General features: G+C 40.0%; 3 protein-coding genes across 5 annotated transcripts; all 3 read left to right on the forward strand.

Moving 5' to 3' along the window:
• Positions 1 to 119: 119 nt before the first annotated feature.
• On the forward strand, positions 120 to 15,799 carry LOC144633750 (uncharacterized). Its single transcript, XM_078492614.1, has 21 exons — positions 120 to 333; positions 1,987 to 2,115; positions 2,543 to 2,749; positions 3,862 to 3,982; positions 4,529 to 4,700; positions 4,977 to 5,293; positions 5,481 to 5,595; positions 5,692 to 5,959; positions 6,675 to 6,848; positions 7,455 to 7,601; positions 8,540 to 8,656; positions 9,199 to 9,344; positions 10,221 to 10,416; positions 10,657 to 10,770; positions 11,266 to 11,510; positions 11,991 to 12,183; positions 12,643 to 12,875; positions 13,709 to 13,861; positions 14,125 to 14,258; positions 14,511 to 14,595; positions 15,107 to 15,799. The coding sequence occupies exons 1-21, from the start codon at positions 291 to 293 to the stop codon at positions 15,269 to 15,271; spliced, it is 3,474 nt and encodes a 1,157-aa protein (XP_078348740.1). The 5' UTR covers positions 120 to 290; the 3' UTR covers positions 15,272 to 15,799.
• Positions 15,800 to 17,194: 1,395 nt separating this feature from the next.
• On the forward strand, positions 17,195 to 18,036 carry LOC144633752 (centrosomal protein of 95 kDa-like). Its single transcript, XM_078492617.1, has 2 exons — positions 17,195 to 17,272; positions 17,797 to 18,036. Exons 1-2 carry the CDS (start codon positions 17,207 to 17,209, stop codon positions 17,959 to 17,961), a joined length of 231 nt encoding a protein of 76 aa, XP_078348743.1. The 5' UTR covers positions 17,195 to 17,206; the 3' UTR covers positions 17,962 to 18,036.
• Positions 18,037 to 20,286: 2,250 nt separating this feature from the next.
• Positions 20,287 to 23,056, forward strand: LOC144633139 (histone H2A, embryonic-like). 3 transcript variants are annotated; one of them, XM_078491936.1, is made up of 4 exons: positions 20,287 to 20,420; positions 20,712 to 20,784; positions 21,840 to 21,982; positions 22,294 to 23,056. In XM_078491936.1, exons 1-4 carry the CDS (start codon positions 20,411 to 20,413, stop codon positions 22,599 to 22,601), a joined length of 534 nt encoding a protein of 177 aa, XP_078348062.1. In that variant the 5' UTR covers positions 20,287 to 20,410; the 3' UTR covers positions 22,602 to 23,056. The 3 variants fall into 3 exon arrangements, with proteins under 3 accessions (XP_078348062.1, XP_078348063.1, XP_078348064.1); XM_078491937.1 differs by lacking the exon at positions 20,287 to 20,420 and having other exon boundaries at positions 21,652 to 21,982; positions 22,294 to 23,054; XM_078491938.1 differs by lacking the exon at positions 20,287 to 20,420 and having other exon boundaries at positions 20,740 to 20,784; positions 21,480 to 21,982; positions 22,294 to 23,054.
• The last annotated feature ends 1,154 nt before the right edge of the window (positions 23,057 to 24,210 follow it).

A 24,210-nucleotide genomic window follows, 5' to 3' on the forward strand; every position in this document is an offset into this window, starting at 1 on the left:
CGATCGTCTCTGTCGCTTCTGTCGCTTCAAAAAGTTTGCTTGCTCCAATCACCTCAGACTTTGCAAACGACAGAAGTGACAGAGACGATCGGGGCGATCATATGAGAACCAGCATTGTGCGCGCCTTACGCGCGAGAACACTGGAACCGGGACGACAAAAGAGTACTGGGAACTAATTCAATTGAACCAATCACGTTGCGAAACTCAATTTCAGTGTCAGTTCAAAACAAAATGGCTTCGGTGTTTTGAAGAAGAAGACGAAAGACGAAAAAAGAAGGTGTATATAGAGAATGGATTGTGACGATGGATCATTGGAGTCTGTAGACGATGAAGGTTTGAGTAAATATTTTTTCTGTTCTCTAGTTTGGTTTGTGTTCTACTGAAAAGCGAACCTTGAGCTAAGCTTTAATACACAATGAGTGGCAGATCACACTGAATCGAATTTCTTTGGCTGTGAGCTGCAGGGAGCATTTTCCTACTTCCTATGATTCAATTTATTATTACATTATATAGTTTATAGTTAGATTTTGTTATCGAAAAGTCTCCAAAAGTCAAAAAAGGACACAATGATGTTTATCTGTTACCAGAATACTGATGGAATCGGGAGGCTAAAAATTTGCTGATGGCAAAGCATCGATGTTGGACCTAACAGTTTAAAAGTTCGCTGTAAACTGTTTTCCCAGTTTTATGGAGGGCGTTAATATACAGTATAGTTTGAAAGCTTTCTAAAAAATGGTTGATCAAAAGCTAACAAAATGTACCTCGTGTTTTAGTGGTAAGAAGTATGACGAATGTTTGCACAATAATGGCAACCATACCCAATGGCATGATCACCTTAATTGTGTGGTTACTCCCCAGTCAGTGGGTTTACCTATAAAAAAAAGTTTTAATTCTGAAATTTTGGGTGCCCTGTTTGAAATGAACTAGCAAGAGTAACCTCAAATTTATTGCTTAATGCATTTTGGTTTCGAAAAAAATGTTAGTCCTAGTCTGTGGCATTGAGTGGTTTCCAGGTACCCATCTTTTGTTCAAAGTTTAGTGCCATGGCACCCTGAATATCAGCCTTGGTTGTTTCTCTTTTGGCTGAATATCATTATACTGTATATGCATGGTATGTACGGTCCCTCTGGTGCAATCCTTTGTAAAACAATACCAAGAGTTGGCATATGTAAGGCCAGTTGACATGAGCCACCAGTCTAGAAAAAGCCATCCAACACAACACACATCAAGAGGGGGACATGGGGGTTTGCGGTGTTGCGGTATTGCCAATTTATTTATGCGGTGTTGTGGTGAATAATATCCCATCTTGCGGTGTTGCGGTGATCTCAAACCCTGCGGTGTGTGATATTTGTCTTTTTAAACCTACGGTGTTCGGTGAAACGAAATTATTAGTCGTGTTATGGTTTCTTGTCTAACACTTGCGGAACTACATTTAGCACTGTTATCTTCGTCAATCCATCCTTATTTGTTAAAAGCCGTTAATTTGTAACAAAATACAGTCAAATAGTGTCTAGTTAATATTTAACCCAATCCTAAGACATTTTCATTGATTAGTAACTTGACTATATTGCGGTGACGGTGTTTCGTTAAAAATTTCTTGCGGTGATGCGGTGTTTGTGTATTATTTTTGCGGTGTTGCGGTGTTCAAAGTCCCCCCATGTCCCCCTCCATCAACAATAATCATTAAGCATGTAATATTCAGGACATTTACTAAGACATTTTGACAACTTTCTGATAAAATTATGCTCAACAAAGGCTATTGACTGAGAACATTGAAGTTTGGGCTGGATAATAAAATACACAAGACTCAGTGCCCCAAGAGCCGTACATTATTATTGAGTCTGTATATCATGACCTTAAACCAGATATTTTCTTGTCTAGCCCAGTCAGTAAGCTTATTATTTTGCAGAATAAAGTCATACATGATTGTACATTTTAAACTAGACAAGTAGACTTATTAATATGATATTATCAATGTCTTTTCAGCATTCATAGCTATTGCAAATGAGTTACTGGAAAAATGTAACCTTCCAGGTAAAATCTCTAGACTGGAGGAATGCAGTGGCAATTTCTTTGTTGGAGTTTACAAAGGTCTGCTAGGTGATGATCTGCAGGGTAAGGTCAAACATGTACAGTGGTCCTAGCTGCTTGTAATTCTTATTTACAATAGTTTCTAATCTTCAAAACTTACTGATGGTTTTGGGTAGATGGGGTTGCCATTTTGACCAAAGGTTACCTTATGTGGACTTTCAGAAAAACAAATATCACTTTGGCATTTCCACTTTTTTTAAGAGAAGCAATGTTTGTGCCACTACTTTCAGATTGTCCTTATTTTCAGAAGTTTGCTACATCTATGAAATTTTATAATTTCTACTTTTGAAGGGTCATAACTTTGCTGGTGGTTATTTTCAAACCTTACAGTACATGTTATTGTAGACTTTTACTGATACTGACGGAATAGGAAAAGATTGAAGGATCACGAGAGGGAGCTTATAATAGTAAAATAATATAATGGTAGTTGTCTCATTTTGATTTTGCACAGGCATTATTGAGAATCCCATCTCAATTGAGCAACACATCAGAAACTGCCAAACTGTGATTAATCTGATTGCTACTGATGTTCTAAATGTGGATCTCTCACACATTTCTGGGAAGGCCATTGTTGAGGGTGACAAGGTTTCAATAAGAAACTTCCTGGAGATCTTTGCTGGACTGCTTGAGTACTTCATGGAATATGTTGATGATGAAGGTATGCATGTATGTTTGCCATTACATGTTGATGACGGTCTCCACCAGTGTTAATCAACATTCTGCTCCCATGGCTGTGTGACCATAAATTTTCCGTATTATAAAACCATTTCAGTATCACAGCATCTAGTTTACTTGTAGCCATGATATGCACAGCATCTGATGTGACACATGAACACAACAAAGGAAATTGCTGTCTGCATGTGATCCTTGAATAAGATCATTAATGACTTTTGTTAAACCACACTACTGGTGGAATAAGTTTGTCGCCATAAAGTGCTGTTTACTTTTTCTAACCTTGCTTTTAAATGTCAAACTTTTTTTAATATACCGGTAAACCACACTTACAAAAAGAAATTTTCATAATTGTGATTTCTATAGTCCACTCTGAAGGAATGTTTGTCCTGAAGGACAACCAGTCAAACACAAGACATATGGTTCAACACTGTGAATGTTACACTTTATTAAGCCACAGACGATCAGGACATTTTCCACACAATCAGAAAAAATCAAATGGCCTTGATCTGACCATTATCAGTGGTAAAACACAGCAGCCTCCCTCCGATTTTTCTTGTTTAGAGAGTGGGGGGCTGTACACAGGCTATCTTGACAGGAGGTGGAACTCCACAAGTTGCCGCTTTCTGCTACAAACCCTGCGTGAGAGAGAGAGACGTCTGAGGTTCAAGCTAAATAATGTTATACTGTCTTATGACGACATAGTACCTGTGTAATACCTCTTGGTTCTATAGTTTTGAGATCAAGTACAGGGCCCAGTTGTTCAACGGAATGGGTGGATACGCTATCCACTAGATAAATCACTATCCATTGGATAACTGCTGACAAAACATACTACACTAGATAGTGATTTATGCGGTGGATTTGAACAACTGAGCCCAGGAAATTTCAATCAGATACATTTTCTAGATCTCTGTAGCCTTGATATATCATGAGTATCAATTTTTTTTAGTTTGAATTAATTATTTTCAGACAACCCTTTCATAGAGGTGTCAATGGGTGTGTCATGGAAGCTAGATTTCCATTTACACAGGGAAACATTACCAAAAGATAAAATAAAATAATAAAATAAAGATGAAATTTTATTGCTGTTTGTAGGTTCTGATGAGGATGACTCTAATCTGTTGACTTCAGAACATGATGTCATCTCTGGAGTGTTACGAGAGGAGTTTGGTCCTTCTTATGATGTTCTTTATGGGCCAAGGTCACAGCCAAGCAGGTAATAATATGTATATTTTTTTGACAAAACTTAAACAATGAATCGTGATACATGTATAAATTTAACATTTGTATAAAACCTAAAATTAACCTCATCATCTATCGGAGCCCAGGTGGAGGTACATGTACAATGTACCTTTAAGGTTGGACGAGCTGGGTGACCATCTGGTATGGCACAGAGGTATCCATGAAAACCCTGTGAGGCTCATCCACCTTGCACTGTCACACTGATTGAAATACCGGCACTTACAGTTTTTTACCTAAGTTACCAGTTCTTGCCAAATAGTGTAGGAGGAGTGAGAGCAACCTCTTGCAAAGATTGGCAAGTTGCAGTGAACTAGTCATGGAGCAATGTGAATTGGAATTTGAAAAACACTGCAAGCATGGGTTATGAGTGTGCAAAAAGGAATGTGTTGCTTTGTCATGAAAATAATTGCCAGCCAGCATTTGTGACCCTCTAGTTCCTGTTAGCTTATTCAATCTCCTTTAGTTTGGAAAAGCGTCAGCTTCACAATTGTCATGTGTGTGCACTTTTTATATTTTACAGGCCAAGCAAATTTAGAGATGAAGTTCAACAGGGCAGAGGGCCTTCTCATCAGCCAAGTGGAACAGGAACACAAGATCCTAAGAGGAATGTTCAAGGACGAGGGCCAGCACCTGCTGCTTTTGTTGCATGGGATGCTGGAAATTCCACTGGCTTTGATGCTGACACTTCAAAGGTTTGAAAACAGTATAGTTTGTTTAAATATAGAATGCATTTTCAAACTTTTCAAACCTGCTTATCAAGCAGCCATTGTAGAAATAGAAAAAATTCCAGGGACAAGATGTTTTGATAAAAGACCCTTGCACATAGATTCGTTACCAAGTAGGTGGTCACTGGGGGAGAGGTTACTATCTTTATTTTAATCTTCATGATGATATACATGTGCACATATTGAAAGCTACATGTATTTTTTAGTGTTGTGACTGGCATTGTATATTTGTTATCTTGTTAGTTAAGCGACACAAAGGTAGATGTTGTCAGTGACTCAACAGCTTCACTGATCAGACTTGGAGAGACCAGCTCGTATAGAGTGTCTACCAAAGCATCAGAAAGGAAAGAAACCAGCGATCATCTTCCAGACTCAACATCTGGCATGTCTGCTCCATCTCCAGTAATCCCTGGCACCTCTTGGGAAGCAAGTAGGGATGCAATCGGTGGTGTTATGGGTTCCCAAAGATCTAGAGAAGGTTCTGGGAGGCCAGTCTTAAGAGATGCTGCTATTTCTCAAAGACCTGAATCTGCTGGGATTGGATCTGGATATACTACAAGGTATATATAAAAATAAAAAATGAAATTGCCAACAGGGAACTTGAGTATCCAGATCCCTGGTTGCTTTAAAAAGGCCTGCATGTCCAAGCAGACTTCCGAGGATGAAAATGTTTTGGCGGTTATGATAATGTTTTTTCAATTCATGAACATAAGATTTTATTTCATAACCTGTTTGATATCTTTCTAGGAAGCCTGAGTCATCCAGCTTGCTCAGTTGTGATGCAACTTCAGTAGAAGATGAATTGACACAGTACACATTAACACCTACAGAGCTCAGTGATTCCCAAGCTACGAAAGATAAGGTATAAACAGAAAGTATGACATATATTATCGACGCAGATTGAAGTTAAAATTAATTTGCTGCCTTTGATTTACTTAACATGATCTCTTCCAATAAGGGCCCTGAAAAGCCTTCAACCAGTTTCCTGTCTGCATCCTCAACATCTGCTTCATGGCCTGAGCAAATATCACCACTAGAACCTTCAAAGGAATCCATCAGCAGAGAGACTAGTGGGTTTGATGCCCTGGGTGTGCGACCAAGGGAGCAGCCTGCTACAACTGGAGCTACAGATGGTGGATCAGGGAACAGCAGTGGGCGATCAACTCCTGTTTATCATCATTATCATCATCACTTTCATCATACTCAACCACAAGGGAGAGTGCCAGGTATGACTCATTGTCACTGGCTCCTTCTATTGTATAATGTCGTGGTTCAATTTGCCCTTCACCTGGTGTGTGGTAATACATAACAATGACTTTAAACGAAGGAAAATACCAGGTTGTAGATCAAGGTAAAATTGAACCACATTTTATACCTTTAGTTGGACTAGGGAGGTGTGTGAATTAGAGAGGAGCGTCATTCTCCAAATGGTGTCCACCTTAGACAGGTGTCTGTGCTATGGAGGTGCCCAAAGTAGTGAGAGGTGTCTTTCTCAAAGAGGTGTCCAGGCACCTAAGTTAGGAAGGTGTCTCTTCTGTTTTACAGTGCTCAGTAAAATGATACATGTACATTGTAGATGTCCATATTTCAGAGTTCTCCATTTTGCCATTTTAGAGTGTCCACCTTTGAGAGTTATGCAATCTTGATTGTACTCTCCTTGCCTTCACAGGTGTCTTTTTAGGTGTCTATTTTGACTACACTACATGACTTGTACAAATAGGACAGTTCATCGAATACATAGATTAATTGATTCTCATTTTTAATGACTACCCTTGTTTTCATCTATTTCAATCCTTCAGTCGCTTACCATTAATTCTTATTTTCCATAATGTTTTGAGTATGGTTCTTCAAACTAAAACTGTGAAGTATTGAGGTGAAAATAATGCTTGAAATCAGTATGAATTTAAACTACGGGGGCATTCATTTTTTGTTCTGTGATAGGATTTCAGTCTGTAGCAGGGGTTAGTGCAGCAACCACTGTTGACGTAACAGGTCCAGCAAGCCACCTGTCAAGGAGTGAGCCCACTGCGACAGTGACAGGGGCTAGACCTGGCTCAGGAGTAACAGACAGACTGACTAGGACTGCTCCTGGTGCTCTCACCCACCCCCTCGCAGGTGGGTTTATTTTGCAGTTACCTCTGTAGGCCCAAGATGCTTGTTTTACTTCTCAGGGCTTTGCTTTTGCTGCTTTTGCCGATTTTCAATGTGTTTGCAGGGAAATTGCTTTCAGTTGTTTACTGGGTTGCAGATATACATGTAGCCCAGAGGTAAACAATTCTATGGGGTAAAATAGGGAAATAAACATTGAAAAAAAGGTTTGTAAAGTGACGAGTTTAACTTTTGGGTTTTGTGGCAAACCATGGAAAGGGTATTGATAACCATGTCTGACAGTTTTCCTTTCAAGAAGTATTGAATATTTCACTAAGTTCATCATTTAGTTCACTCCCTGGTGGGGTTTAAGCAGTTTCTTTCAACAGTGAAATCGCAATTTCTCAAAGTTGACAAACCTTCAAGGGAACTAAAAATTGGTTCAAGAAATCGGGTCAGGGAGCTCGAGAAATCTGGGGTAAAACTTCAGTGTTAGACTGAGTAAAGCAGAAGTGTCTTGTGGTTCAAATTACAGTACTTGAAGGTAAATTGGGATTCGTTACATTAATTGTACATCAGCTGATTGAACTCTGTAAAAGGTATAGTGTGATGAACAGTTTGTTCTCTCAACAGGAGGTGCCTATCCATCAGCTACAATTCCGAGAGGTACCAGTGCCATGCCCAGTACAGGCTTTACTCAGCCACCCCCTGCTGTTGTCACAACAGGGACCACATCAACTCTGACTGACTCAGTGTTTTTATCTGGATCAGGATCATCTCGTAAGATATACAGAACAGCATGACTTAAGACGGATTCCGCTGAAAGTTCGAGCAACGAGTGCGGAAATTAAGTACCAAAAATCTACTCATAGTACGGCAACATTTTGTATACCATTTAAAAGATCTTATCGAAATTCATTTGTCTTAGTGACCCTGTAATTAAATTCTAAAGCATTCTCGAGAAAATTAAAGTCAAACCTGGTAAAAATGTTTATAACGCGCGCCATTCTGTTTTGAACTGGCGTGAAACGTCCGTTTTAACTGAAATATTAACAATTTTAAATCCATTTTTCTCTCGCGGGGTCAGCTTGAGTGCTAAATTTTTGGCAGGTTTTTGTTAGCTGTACTTAATCTGTTACCGTGCTAAGAGGTATTTTTGGTAACTTTATTTTTGCCTGTATTGCTCCAATGTTGGGCGGAAACCATCTTAAACGTTGTTTAACTATTGGCCACCTTGAACACCATGCATCAGTAGTTTACCACAGGAATAAGTACTTTTATTATCCGATACTTAAAACTGATGTAGGGCTTCTTACTAAAGAATTTGCTAAGAAATATCTTACTTTCACTTGTCCCATGATGAATCGACTGATCATCGATTACAATTGGTTCCATCTGAGAGGAGAAGTTCCCTCTTGTATACCTACCTTAAGTAACCTTAATTTAAGTAAAACAACTTCAAACTTCAGGGCTCCAGTTGTTCAAAACTTGATTAAGCTAATCCAGGATTAGCGTGATATTTGATTTCAGTTTTATACCTTTTTATGACGTTTTCTGTTTATATTTTCTGGCCTCCAATAAAAGATGAAGTTTTAATCCTGGTTTAGTGTTTTAACTGGCATGTGCCGTGTTCCTTGCCTAACTAGAGAACAAAGTTTTTTGACTTTCAGTGATACAACTTCATACAATTCTTGATGTGTGGTGTGTGCGTGTTTCAGGTCCTGTTGCCCGAGCAACCAGTGCTGCAGTTTCAACTGATGCATTTAGTGGATCTGAATCCTTAAGAGAAAAACTGGCTAGATCTCTGATAACCACAACAGCCACGACTGCTGCAGGTAAAAAAAAGGAAAAAACCTTGTTAAAAAGGATAAGTGCTATTTTGATTTTGTTGGCAGACACCGGGGAACAAGCTTTGACTGAGCGCGCAGTCTGCATGAGAGAGTTAAGTGTCGTTTAATAATGACGACAATTAAACTGACGTCGTCTTGAGTTAATTTAGGCGTAACATCCTTGTGTGTTTTGTTTCAAAACTTGGCCACAAATTGAAAGCTTAATTAGTCTGGGAGGCGACGAAGTCAAGCGCTCACTGTTCAATATATGAAGTTTAAAACTTAATGAACTCCTAATTACTGTCGAAAACCATGTTTAAGGAATTCTTTGTTTGAACAATATTCCAAAAGAAGTCCGGATCAAAGTGGGAATTGCTGCATCACGTTTTAAATTTGTCCTCGCATTTGTTAGTCATCCTCACTTCCTATAAGTTTCCTGACATTTGTCGAGTATTTTTCGACAAAATTAAACCATTATGGTAAGGTTTCTTATGATCTAAATATGTTTAGTCTCGAAATTAGAAATCGTGTTGTGTTGTCATTTCCAGGTTCGTCTTTACCAGCATCGTCCACTGTACCATCCACTAGTTCCAGGCCTCAGGGCGCACCTGGGAGCAGTTTAGCAGACAGAGCTTCAAAACCACAACATACTGACTGGTTACCGGATAGATTGAGCAGTTTAAGGACAGGGCAGGTACGAAAAGATGTGACTCATAATGATGAAGCTAATCCATGATTAGCCTGAATGTTGATTTCAAATTTTAACTTTTCAGTAAGGCTTTCTGTATATGTTCTGCCCTCCAGTTTTGACGTCGACTTATCTCAAACTACACAATTCATTGGCAATGAAAAACTCTTAGTCAGAGTAAAATTGTATAAATAATACAAGGAAAATTAAAACCTCGATCAACTTTTAATCCGGTGTTAGTGATAAACAGTTTTCGAACAGCCTGGCCCAGGTGTTAAGGCAAAGGAACTGACAAGCACGTTTTATTTTTTGTCGAATTTTTGTGGACTACACTGTATGAAGTAAGTTAGGGCCGGACGCACTGGGCAAATTTTTGTTTATTTTGCGAAAAAGTCTGTCACCAGTTCCGTGAGACAGGAAACGGAAAGTAATCGAATGTGTACGGTTTTATTGTGATTGACACTTTGAGGTTATCAAATAAATTGGTGTTTTCAAGTGCGTCCGCGATTACCAAATTCAAAATTTGGTAGAGACAAAACCTGTAGAGATTTTTGGTAGAGCCAAACAAATTTTGTCAGTTCAGTGCGTCCGGGCCCTTAATAAACCAAGGATATCGGTAGCTCGTCTTATGTGATCTAGCCTCCTGAGCAGTCGTTTTCAGGGGCGATCGTGTTTGTGGGGAGGAGTGGAACACGATCGCCCCTGAAAACGACCGCTCATGAGGCTTAGTGTGATCTGAAAAGGACTGTTGTTGGTCACTGACCTAAAGTCATCTTCAGAGTGAAATAAAAGAAGTGCATTATGAGGTTTGGATTGATGCACAAATATTTGACTACTCTAACTCAGAATTTGGTTTCTCTTTGTCCTTTTTGTTTTTAACAGCCTTTAGCGTCAACATTGCCTGCAAGACTGCAGAAAGGAAGAACCGACCTCGAACACCCTGCAGTTCGCCGATCAACAGCAGCTGCAGAGCTTTTGGCAAAGTACACCACACAGGAAGCTGAGGAAAGTGACGGCAGTGAAAGTGAGAGAGAACCGGAGGATGAGGAACTAGCGCAGAACAGTGATAGTGCTGTTGGTAAGTAATCTAAATTGATGGGAAATGTGTTGGACCTAGCATCCTATCCAGGGGTAGCCGAGGCTGACACCCCGGCTAAAAGATCAAACATTATCGCAAAATCGTGTTTGTCGCAAAACTTGGAGTGGCTAAACAAGTAAACAGTGGCTAGTTGGCTACCGTTAGTCTCGAGCTCGGCTGACTCTATTTTATTTAGTGGAAAGGCGGAAGGCTTACAGTAACCTTAACTTGTTTTAACAGATTACGGAAGAATTGATCCCGGTACTGCGAGAATGACAAAAGATACAACATCTCGACCGAGAAGTCGAGACAAGAGAAGCACGAAGGGTCCAAGAACAATTCACAGCTATAAAGGTAACAGTTCTTATATAGCCTTGTGAATAATGCCCGTTGTACAGTCAAATCTTTCAATAGTTGACAGCGATGTGGTATCTACCAGAGGAAAGAGGTTCCCTCGCTAAAGGGAGGCTTTGCTGGGGCCACGAGAAGGTTTCAACCTTCAGTTAGTGGTTATTTGGCTGTCTTTCTTTTGCATGGATTTTTTTATCACGTAGTTTCGCATTCTGTTGCCTCTGATCCAGAAGTTTAAGAATTTGCTGGAATTGGTTTATTTAAAAACATGACACCGTTCTCCCTAATCTTTCCAAAAGAAGATGCTGTATCTAAGTCCAGTCAAGTTCAAAGCCAAAACAATATCAATCTGGTTTTCGTTGGAAGTCATATAATCTTGCTTTCATTATGCAGCAGTTTGCTGCATTTTAAGTCGCCGATGAATTAAACTCTTTAATGATCTCAGAGTGAGAGGGATTTTTAACCAGCTCTGATGAATATTTCCTTTTTTTTCATCAGAATCAACTGAGGAGGATTCCTCTCCTGAGCGTCTTTCTCGCCGCGGTGTAACGTTCCGTGACACGGTGGAAACGTTTCCCGTTTCGGGCAGAATGGATCGGCTAAGACGCCTGCTGTACGAGGAGGCAGAGGAGCAGCGGAAAAAACACACTCAAGTCATGCGCAAGACTTACCGCGACCGGCTAAGAGAAATACAACAAGAAAAAGAAAGAGAGCGAACTTCACAACATAAGAGAAAATTACCGGTGAGTCGCAAGCTCCTGTTGTTTGGTTTACATTTGACTATACTTTGTTTATTTTAGCCGGTTGACCGTTATTGTGCGCCTTTAGTTCAACTAGGCAGTATGTGGAGTTAAGAGAAATAAAAAAAACAATACTGACACGTTTATTTGCTTCAGTTCACACAGATTCTGAAATAGGAATTAAAAAGACCAAAAGACTAGTTAATTTCCACTCCGTCCCAGAACAGCTTCCACGATAGTGTTTGAGTAGCAATTTGATAAAAAAAAAATTCACAGTCGTCTGAATACGAAACTAATGCAGAATCAAGGTACATATAGATCTTGTTTCAATTCATTTTTAGGCAACGAGACCCGGTTGAAAATAGCATTTTTTTTCCTCATTATAACTTAATGTCGGTGTCGTTTTCTGACTAACGATTTCTTTGGAGGCACACTTCTTTCTGATGAGAGCATTGGCTTTGACTTACGGTGTCTCATTCACAGATATCTCCAAACGTTGCCAAGAAAAAGCCCAAGAAGAAGTCTCCAGTGAAGAAGCGCGGGAGATTGGAAGCCGTTTACCGCTCACAAAACAGAAAATCACGACCACTGAGAAAACCAGTATCAACAACAAGAGGGAGAAAAAGAAGTGCATCAGCGAGTCCTGTACTGGGCAGAAGAAGAAGCGACAGCCCGGGTTAGTGAGCTTACCGGGCAATTTTAATTTTGTTTAATAGAGCCTTGAATGCCTTTCCCATTCGATTTTCTGAAAATCATGCGTAACGGTCATAACCCACACGTCGTCAAGGGGTTTATCTTGAGGGAAACATGGAGAGACTTTAGGGAATCTTACTTTTGCTGTCAGAGCGTATATGCCCCAAGTGTTACAAGAAAAAATACCAACAAGGGACGTTTTTGTGACTTTGTGCAGCCTATCTGACAGCGGCAAAAAGAATTGTGTTGCATTGTTATAATTTAAGTAACAGCCGCCCCCTCCCCTCAAAACTTTTTTTGAGGGGAGGGGGCGGCTTCACACAGGCTATCAACTTGGTTGCAACAAAATTACTCATACAAGAGGCTAAGTTGTATGAAACATTGGCTAGTGTATCAGTATCTTTAGACTAACCCGATGTTCCAACGTATTCGTGTTCCCCAGATCACCCGGACATGCTGTTACCCGCCATGTTGGATGAGTTCCCCTTCCTGCACGTCTCGCCCCAGACTGCTCACAGTATGTGGAACAAGCAGGCACGGCACCTTAGTTCTTTTCTCAAATCTGGGGCTGAAGCCAAAAGGACCAAGACACAAAGAATGATTGAAGAGGCTGAGAAACGCCAGGAAGCTTTGGTGGGAATATTAAAAAAAGATCTGGACCACAATCTGAGAATGGTAAGGCGATCAGTTCTAAGTGACACTTTATTGGAAAATTTCATTATATCATCATTAACTTGTGGAATTGAGGAGCTCTCAGCTACACGACAAACGAAAAATAATTTCCAAGCTGGGGAGGCACGGTGGCCTAATTATGGTTAGTGCGTTAGACTTCTGATCGAGAGATGCGGGTTCCATCATTGGACACGGAACTCTCAAAGTGCCTCTCTTAACCCAGAAGTATACAGAATGCTGAGAAGTAACTTGAAATTAGCCTGCGTTGCAGATGAACTAATTTCCGGTACTCCTAGCTGCTTCACTGGCAAGCCATCTAACTTCTATCCAAGGATACCAACAGACTTGTTTTTCCCCCTAACAAAATCAGCTCTAAGCTTGTTTGCTATCTAGCTTTTTGAAAAATGACAGTTGATTTTTATTTTATTTTTCAATTTTATACTTGGTCCCTTAAACATACTGCTTAATACCTTATAATAACCGTAAAATCAATCAGTTTTCGAAGGAGAATAGCCTGCGATGCTGGCGTATTTTAGCGAGCGAACGCATTTTGATCGGGCGAGTGCCATCTTGGATTCGTACTCTGCAGAGGATTGGTAAGAGAGGAACACGCGTCCCAGGGAGTAGTTGTGAGGCTAAATGTACAGTGAGGGGCGCTTTTCCTCTCTTCCAAACCTCTCATCGCCCTCTTATAACATGGCGGCGAATCTTCTCGATCGCTAGCAAATATAATACTCGGACGCGCTTTATAAAACGCCTGTATTGCAGGCTAGAAGGAGAAATGTTCCTTTTTTCTGACTTTGCTCACGATTTTTCCTTCCGTGTTGTTTCATCAGCGAGAAAAACAGGAGCGACAACAGCAGCAGAGTACAGTCAGGGCAAAACTCAGAGAAAAACGCCAAGTCTCTGCGCGTGCGCGACGGTACTACGATGAATATGAGCTGCGCATGCGGGCCAGGATGCTGAAACGTCGCACGCGTGAAGAACAGGTAAGGATTTTATATTGAGCATTGCGTTACAAAAAGAGAAGCGAAAATTAAAAGGTTTGAGTTCAAAGCTGTTATTTACGTCGTCACGCAACGTCAATGAAGAGTGAAACTGCCGCGTGACAACGGTCACGACGCATAAACAACATGAAAATAGTCTTCAGTTAGTCTTTGCTTAAAATTTGGGGAGCTCTCTTATTCGTAGTTGATCGCAGGATATTTTGATCTCTTTTCATGCAATACTAAGTCTGTGTTTTTTCTTGCAGATCTTCAAAAGGTTATTTGAGGATGGTTTGGATATTCAGAAGCAGCGTATTCGTGAATTAAGGGAGTACGCGAAAGAAAAGAGAGAGGCCCATGCTCAGAGGCAGCAAAACGAAATAGAATCACTGGAAAACTTGTATCTTTTATTACACATTGTTCCCTCTGCTGGCTTTGTTGTTGTTGTCTAGGCTTCATTTGTCACAGCGGGTGATAATCAGCCTCCTTTATCTGAACAACCCCGCCAGTTCCCACGGTCAAGGGAGACCCTGGGAACGAGGTTACTATTTTGATGGGCATGTCACGCAATCTTCCCCGCGAAGTTGCGTGACGAAGAGTCTTCTCGCTAGCATGTTGGTAGTTGTTTTGTTTTCCTTGATGAACTTTTCAGTTATCGTGACCAGTTCGCCATGTTGGCGGAAGGCATCGCTCGTGAGAGGTATGAGATGGAAGTGCGTGAAAAAGCCCAGGAAAAGGTGAGTTGTCAGTCCGACTAGATCAGTTATCACCTTACCTAATACTTGAAATGAAGGTGTACAGCCGGTATAATTTTACTATATTGCTGGTGTGTGCTTTTGTCATTTGGAGGTTAAAATATGCCACTGTCGTAGCGTGAACACTGCTTTTAAACTGAATCAAGGCACCCTCTCGCTCTTTTGTAAACTGTGTGAGGTGCGATGGGTAATGCGCTGGCCTCCTGATCGAGAGGTCCGGGTTTGAGCCCTGGCCGGAGTCGTTAATACTTTATTCTCTTCGCCCAGGTGTTTTAATAGGAAGCAGTAAATAAAATTCTGGGAAGTGAGACTTAACCCTGCAATGGACTTGCATGCAATCCAGGAAGTAGTAGAAACACTCCTACCCATTTAACATGAGATAGGTGCCGGCTCGATGGACCACAAGGCTTAAATTCAATCTTGACCTTTACCTTTGTGAAAGGTTTGTTTTGTAGTTGCTTTGCATGCTGATCTTGATGTTTCCTTTTTACAGGTGGTGCGGCAGATGAGAGGGGAGTTACGTCAGAAGCTGGAGCGTGACGTGCACGACTTCCAAGAAAACCTTCAGCGTGACGAGGACTCAGCGTACTTCAGACAACTGGAGGCTGATCGATTGAGAGGCAAATTCCAACTGGCAACGCGCAGCTTATTCTATTAGAAAACCCGCTCGCTTTAAACATTTGTTGTCGGGTCGGGCATGAATCGAAAGAAAAGAGAATCTGCAGCTTGCGTGCTGCAATTTGAGGACATAGAGTAATCCATTTCTAGCCTCAATATTGTTTGTCATCTTCACTTCATTGTGGGCTCTTGTTATTTTCCGTGTACTGTTCTACTAAATCAAATCATTGTTAGTGGGGTTCCTATCATCTCGATATGATTTTGAGCTTCTAGAAAAAATCACTTGGCAAAAACATGTGAAGCAACAACTTGTAGCTCGTCGCATGAATGGTCAGAGAGGATTCAACTTTCCCTCAGGTGCATGATATTCTGGCATTGTAGCGTTCTGTTGCTTAGAAGGTCAGTTCAGTGAAGTATTGCAGACTCGCAAGGTTACACGACAGAACGCGCCTTAAGGCTGGACTTACCAGCAACTCGGTGAAAACTGTAATAAGCCCGCTGGGGCTAATTTGTTTTCGAAGCCGTTGGGCCAGGGGGGATAAGGGTGTAAGGGAGGGGGTCTTTGAACAGAGAGTTTATATATCCGGGCTTTATATATCCAAATGATATATAAGATATGTAGATATTTAATGTTTATTTGATATCCAATGTATGATACATAGGTCTCCACAAATAAATGTGGCTATTGAACAACTGTAGAAATCTGTACTTATCTCTGCCTATTTCCGCTTCTATAATTGCCTTGGGCTGCCGTAAAAGAAGAGGGGAAAGGATATAGATCATTTTAACCCACTGATTAATTTCCATGCTTTCATTGGACAAAACACATCACGTGGTACAAGGTCGTACGACGGGTATCACGTGATATGAAAATTGATATCCGTTGCCCAATCTTATAGAGGAGTGCAACAAAAACAAGCAAAGTCACCTTTTAGGTCTAACTTTCAATCAAATCACCATTTTTCGGGCAATTTTACAGCCTCTGGTATTATCCTCCAATATACCCGCAGCCTAAAGGGGATTATTATTCACTCAAAATATGTCTTCGTTTCTGATTGGCTTTCAATCCCCGGCTAATTCCAATTAACCGGCTAGCACCGACCAAATTTGGAAGACGCTTCTATTATTGGACGAATGACGTAATAATTATTGGACGATTGACGTCAATCGTCCAATAGCGCAACAACAGAGCTCAGCAGAAGGCGAAAATGGTCGCTAAAATTCAACATTGCGAAGAAAAAATGCCCAAAATATTAGATGATAAAGATAGCAAAAACATCAAAAAAGATTCGAAGGGAAGTCACTTGATTTTTAAAGCTTATCCTAAGGAGAAAAACATCAAAAAACCAGCGACACCGGAGGAATTGGCCACTGTTAGCGAAAATTCTACGCCAAAGTTAGTAGCCATTTTAATTCATTTTGTGTTTTTAGAGCTCTTGGAAATATTTTGGATGAATAATAAAACAATTATTGAATTTGGCTTTCGTATGATATGAAGAACTATGCCTCATCCAATAATTGCTTATTATTTACTAATTTAATTTATATAACCCACTCTTTCCTCTTAGTTCAGAACTGAGTTTTCCATCCATCCCTGATTGAGAGTTGAAATTACATGGCCCACCCCCTGAATACCAAAGTTCTTAGCAATATCCAGAATACCGTTATTTTCGTTACGTGTACGAACTTCCAATGTCTACAGATACATTTAGTCAAGGAGGACAAGACTTAGCAGATAGTGCATCACTTTCATTATATCAATCTTCACCCTCCAACTACCCCATGCCACTCTTGATTCACCTCTTAATTTGTCAAGTCTGATGGAGTGTGCTCTAAGGCACTAGCACAAACACAGTGTACATATGAAGGATACTTGTAGCACGTTCTCACGGTGGTGAGGTAAGGGTCTCACCTCGCCTGTTATATCCTTTTTCTAACGAGTATCCATACCGGCTACTTTCGTGACCAGTTCGCCATGTTGGCGGAAGGCATCGCTCGTGAGAGGTTTGAGATGGAAGTGCGTGAAAAAGCCCAGGAAAAGGTGAGTTATCAGTCCGACTAGATCAGTTATGACCTTACCTAATACTTGAAATGAAGGTGTACAGCCAGTATAATTTTACTGTATTGCTGGTGTGTGCGTTTGTCATTTGGAGGTTAAAATATGCCACTGTCGTAGCGTGAACACTGCTTTTAAACTGAATCAAGGCACCCTCTCGCTCTTTTGTAAACTGTGTGAGGTGCGATGGCCTAATGTTTAATGCGCTGGCCTCCTGATCGAGAGGTCTGGGTTTGAGCCCTGGCTGGAGTCGTTAATACTTTACTCTCACAGTGTCTCTCTTCGCCCAGGTGTTTTAATAGGTAGCAGTAAATGAAATTCTGGGAAGTGAGACTTAACCCTGTAATGAACTTGCATGCAAGCCAGGAAGTAGTAGAAACACTCCTACCCATTTAACATGAGATAGGTGCGGGCTTGATGGGCCACAAGGCTTAAATTCAGTCTTCACCTTTACCTTTGTGAAAGGTTCGTTTGTAGTTGCTTTGCATGCTGATCTTGATGTTTTACAGGTGGTGCGGCAGATGAGAGGGGAGTTACGTCAGAAGCTGGAGCGTGACGTGCACGACTTCCAAGAAAACCTTCAGCGTGACGAGGACTCAGCGTACTTCAGACAACTGGAGGCTGATCGATTGAGAGGCAAATTCCAACTGGCAACGCGCAGCGCATTCTATTAGAAAACCCGCTCGCTTTAAACATCTGTTGTCGGGTCGGGCATGAATCGAAAGAAAAGAGGACGTAGAGTAATCCATTTCTAGCCTCAATATTGTTTGTCATCTTCACTTCATTGTGGGCTCTTGTTATTTTCCGTGTACTGTTCTACTAAATAAAATCATTGTTAGTGGGGTTCCTATCATCTCGATATGATTTTGAGCTTCTAGAAAAATCACTTGGCAAAAACATGTGAAGCAACAACTTGTAGCTCGTCGCATGAATGGTCAGAGAGGATTCAACTTTCCCTCAGGTGCATGATATTCTGGCATTGTAGCGTTCTGTTGCTTAGAAGGTCAGTTCAGTGAAGTATTGCAGACTCGCAAGGTTACACGACAGAACGCGCCTTAAGGCTGGACTTACCAGCAACTCGGTGAAAACTGTAATAAGCCCGCTGGGGCTAATTTGTTTTCGAAGCCGTTGGGCCAGGGGGGATAAGGGTGTAAGGGAGGGGGTCTTTGAACAGAGAGGGGAGGGGCTATTCCAAATGATATATAAGATATGTAGATATTTAATGTTTATTTGATATCCAATGTATGATACATAGGTCTCCACAAATAAATGTGGCTATTGAACAACTGTAGAAATCTGTACTTATCTCTGCCTATTTCCGCTTCTATAATTGCCTTGGGTTGCCGTAAAAGAAGAGGGGAAAGGATATAGATCATTTTAACCCACTGATTAATTTCCATGCTTTCATTGGACAAAACACATCACGTGGTACAAGGTCGTACGACGGGTATCACGTGATATGAAAATTGATATCCGTTGCCCAATCTTATAGAGGAGTGCAATAAAAACAAGCAAAGTCACCTTTTAGGTCTAACTTTCAATCAAATCACCATTTTTCGGGCAATTTTACAGCCTCTGGTATTATACCCGCAGCCTAAAGGGGATTATTATTCACTCAAAATATGTCTTCGTTTCTGATTGGCTTTCAATCCCCGGCTAATTCCAATTAACCGGCTAGCACCGACCAAATTTGGAAGACGCTTCTTTTATTGGACGAATGACGTAATAATTATTGGACGATTGACGTCAATCGTCCAATAGCGCAACAACAGAGCTCAGCCGAAGGCGAAAATGGTCGCTAAAATTCAACATTGCGAAGAAAAAATGCCCAAAATATTAGATGATAAAGATAGCAAAAACATCAAAAAAGATTCGAAGGGAAGTCACTTGATTTTTAAAGCTTATCCTCAGGAGAAAAACATCAAAAAACCAGCGACACCGGAGGAATTGGCCACTGTTAGCGAAAATTCTACGCCAAAGTTAGTAGCCACTTTAACTCATTTTGTGTTTTTAGAGCTCTTGGAAATATTTTGAATGAATAATAAAACAATTATTGGATTTGGCTTTCGTATGATATGAAGAACTATGCCTCATCCAATAATTGCTTATTATTTACTAATTTAATTTATATAACCCACTCTTTCCTCTTAGTTCAGAACTGAGTTTTCCATCCATCCCTGATTGAGAGTTGAAATTACATGGCCCACCCCCTGAATACCAAAGTTCTTAGCAATATCCAGAATACCGTTATTTTCGTTACGTGTACGAACTTCCAATGTCTACAGATACATTTAGTCAAGGAGGACAAGACTTAGCAGATAGTGCATCACTTTCATTATATCAATCTTCACCCTCCAACTACCCCATGCCACTCTTGATTCATCTCTTAATTTGTCAAGTCTGATGGAGTGTGCTCTAAGGCACTAGCACAAACACAGTGTACATATGGAGGATATTTGTAGCACGTTCTCACGGTGGTGAGGTAAGGGTCTCACCTCGCCTGTTATATCCTTTTCTAACGAGTATCCATACCGGCTACTTTCAATGAAAGTAGCATCAAGGCAGTTGAAAATAAATACTGTTGTAGATATAAATTAAGATTTTTGATTTGCTGCAATGCAGACCCCCTCGAAAATATTAATGAATAAACCAGGAAAATAGCGTCCCCGCCTATCCTCCTCCTCTGCACTTTTATAGTTGGTCAACATTCTGTTTGTGTCGTCACTTTTACTCCAGGCGCAATAAGACCATTTTAACACACGAGGAAACACGAGCTTTCTTTATGTAACGTTGTACATACAAGCGATTTTCGCGAGAATCATTTCCATTAGTGGCACCGACTACATATGCCTCATTGTCAGTAGCTCTGAGATTTTAGTCTAATGCCAAAAGGCGCGGCATTTTTTCCGGCATTTTTCCGTATGGATCTAAGATGCGCGCGCAACATTCCATGTTCCTTTATGACGAATAACCTGATTGTGACGCTGTGCGTGCGACCTAACGGCAAAAGTTTTTCAAGTTCCCGGTTTTTTGACAGCACCGTCTTCGCTCATCATAAGGTTACAACATTCTCATTAAACTGGAAGGAAAAGGCATTGATAGCTTCTCGGGGTACTGCCCTAAATGACCTTGTTATTGCGCTTTTCAGTGAAATGCGAACTCTGAAATTTAATCCTCAACCAACGGTTTACGCTTTTCGCTGCCGTCAATCATCTTTGCGGACCTCTCGGGAAACAGACGCTCACTTCACCTGGGTCAAAAGGTCACGTCTCTCGACTGTGATTGGTAGATTTCGATCCATTTTGTTTGTTTCTGTTTTTCATGGTTCGCTGGCTGTCGCCATAATTATGATTGACAGCAGCGAAAAACGCAATCATTAGTTGGATTTTGAATTTCAGAGTTCGCATTTCACTGAAAACCGCAATAAACTACTGTGGAACATCTTTTCGCGAAAAAAAAAAATTCAGTTCTAACTGGGAAAAAGGACTTAAAACGAGGTAAGCTTTTTTCTACTGTTGCGCGGGCATACATGTATGTTCCCAAAAGAAATTTATTTAAAGAAATAAAATGAAAAACTCCGGAAGCAAAACAACTTCGTACGAATGGAAGTGGTAGTTAAATGATCGGGAAGCAAGAAAATGTGAAAATTTATTCATAGGAAAGAAGATAAGGAATACGACAAGTGAATCCGGTAAAAGGTCAACATCCTTACTTCCCTAACAGAAAAAAAAGTTTTAAACACATCAAATCTAAAGTGAATACTCTAAAACTCACATTTCTTTCTGAGAACTGGGTGTACTTTTCCTTCCTTTAGCTTGTATCATTTCGATTAACTGCGTAGTCAACAACATTTTTTCGCTTTCATCAATTAGAATGGGTTATTGCGCACCGGCCTTTCCAAAAACGTTGGCAAATGTCTGTGCGAATTTTTTTTTTTAGTTTTTGAATTGTAGTGTCATTTCTTGGTTTTGAGTCTTTGGGGAGACTCTTTACGAATGATCAGGAGCTTTCGTATATATTAATTAGTTCAGTCCTTTGATAATCAACGGAACAAACCAGTTTTCTTTTTTCAATGGTGACAAAGGCAGTATTTGTGTAAGTATCCGACATGAAATAATTTCGATAAAAATTGATTTTTGAAGCATATTTTATAGTCTGAAATGTAAAATACTGCCTTGTAAAAAAATGCCAGGTAAAAGATTGTGCTGAGCTGAGGTTTACGGTTGCTGTAGATTTCCTGGACACGAGAAATAAGGGCGCATCGGAAAGCTGAAAAGTTCTGGACTTCAATTCATGAAATCCACAATTTTAGCTGTTTTGTTTTATGCACTTGTGAAAAATCAGTGAAATTTTTCGAATTATAGCAACCATAGCAACCTTCGTGTAACTGCGTAAAGTCCGTGTTGATTTATTCCACACGGAGAAGTTTAAACCAATCAACTGGTGCTAAATCATTGCACGGGCGAACGTGATAGCTATAAAGACGCCCTGCATTTGGATAGATTTGCATACACTCTTCAAAGTCGTGTAAAGCAGACACCACGTTTTACAGAAAGAATCGCTCTGAATCAAGTTTAATCAAGATGTCTGGACGCGGTAAAGCAGCCAAAGGTGGAAAAAGTACAAGCAAAACCAGGTCTTCCCGTGCTGGTTTGCAGTTTCCTGTAGGAAGAATTCACCGCTTTCTTCGAAAAGGTTTGTGTAATATTTCTTAACGTTGAAAGCAAAGAAAGAGTGCGTTATTTAGCACGAGGCCACTCGTCGAACAAGTTTGATGCTAGTTTCATTTATACAAGGTTTATAAAATGCAACATGGAAACTGTCGATGTTTCAGTAAATTCGAAGTTTGCTTGTAGTAAATATGCACACTTTCGGCCTTTATTTCTTTTTATCTCGGTGACTAGCTCGTCAGCTTTTTGGTGTCCAGCGAGTGTGGAATTTTTTATTGTAGATGATGGATTTCTAAGAGACCTTTCTAATGGTTTTCATATTTATTTTTGTCACAGGAAATTACGCAGAGCGCGTTGGAGCAGGGGCACCTGTGTATCTTGCCGCAGTTTTGGAATACCTCACAGCAGAAGTGTTAGAACTCGCGGGAAATGCCGCCCGAGACAACAAGAAGTCCCGTATCATCCCGCGCCACTTGCTGCTGGCTGTGCGAAACGACGAGGAACTCAATCAACTTTTGCAGCACGTGACTTTCGCCGACAGCGGTGTGCTGCCTAACATACAGGCTGTGCTGCTTCCTAAGAAATCCGCATCAAAATCTGGCGGCTCAAAGGTGGGAAACTCCAGTCAAAGTCAGGAATACTAAGACGCAATGTCCGTTGACTGAGCTTGCTTTACGTAATTTATAAATATTGATTCTATAGACACTAAAATGTATTATATTTCTGTAACATACTCGTACGATTTTTTGCTTTATGACGAAAACTTTTTTCCGCAGACTACATTTATCTTGATTTGAGAAAATAACGTTGAAATAAAATCGTAGCGACTTGAAGAATTATTTATTTGCAGAGTGTATCAAAGATTGGCTTCTATTCAATTGTTCTTTTAATTGCATTTATGATTTTACCGACGAAATCTTATATTTTGGCACGAAACTCTCAGTTCGCAGGAGTTACAAAATATTTTTGTAGTACATTTGTTCCGTTCTGTAAATATTCATTAAATTGTAAATAAAATTCTAATTTAACCAACAAATCTCGCGTGGTTCTTTGCATTTCACGATTCCACCCCTCGTCAACTTTTGATCAAAACATTTTGTGCATGGCCACCGAACTTCGTCTTGTTAAAAAGAGACCAATAAAATGTTTTTTCATTTAAAAAATGATAGTTTTTAAAAAAGATTGCAACTTTTATAATTGTTTATTTAACACATCGACACTACAGAGTATAGGTCTTTCGAACTGTTTGGTTGAAAAGTAACAAAAAAATCTTAAAAAATGGTCTGAAATAAAGAGTGTCAGGCTGCGAACGATACTAGGGGATTGTCCAGAAGTATTCTTTGAAAGGGCATCATTAAAAAGTATCGTGTGGGTTGTAAAAAAATTTCATGAGACCCAGTACAAGCTAGAGTGAGTTTTATTTTTCATATTAGAGTTCTTTTTATATTTTCTTCAGAAGACTCCATATTGTGTGTACGAGACCATTCACTAGAGTGAATTCGTGTAACCCGTTTTTCATATGCTAATGTGCTGTGTAATATTCTAATGAGCTGTACAGGAAAACAGAAAATTACGGACAAATCGTCAAGCTTTTATCAACATGTAAAAACCGAAAAAACCTATTCTCCCAGAGGAGACAGAGGATTAAGAAGAAAAACCGAAACAGATAACAGGACTTAATGTTTGTTATTCCTTGATTTGTTTTGCGATTTTCGATAAACATTTTTTATTCAAAATCGCGTTAGGAAAACAAAAATTAAACTTGACTGTAACACAATTCTGTGCGCGCAATTCATTTTGAGGAGCTTTATAGCAAACCACGATGGCAATCAACTTTTGTTTCGCAAACAAAAGATTTAATGAGAAGGAAAATAGCTGTGCACGTGCTCTTGGCAAATTTGTTTGCCGTCTACTGATAAACAAACTAAACGTCCGCTGTATTTCGATTTAGGTTTATAATAAAAATATTGAGGATCCGATACCGGGATTCATTGTAAGAAGATAAAAAAGCGTTCTCTGGTAAAATATTTTAAAAAATTATAAGCTTTCGACAGCCAGACTGCTGTCTTCGACGGATAAAAATGAAGTGATAAAATGGACCTAAAAATTTGAATATGACTAGCGAATCGCATAAATTAAAAAGATAAAAGTATGTGTAAAAGAATGTCAAAAGAAATGCTAAAAGTGTATAAATTACTGTTTGTTTAAAAGAATGTTATATTGTCCTGGCAGAGGGCACGAATTGTTGTCGGC

Source organism: Oculina patagonica, chromosome 12 (genome assembly GCF_052425735.1).
Source record: "Oculina patagonica isolate OP01 chromosome 12, crgOcupat, whole genome shotgun sequence".
NCBI lineage: Eukaryota > Metazoa > Cnidaria > Anthozoa > Scleractinia > Oculinidae > Oculina > Oculina patagonica.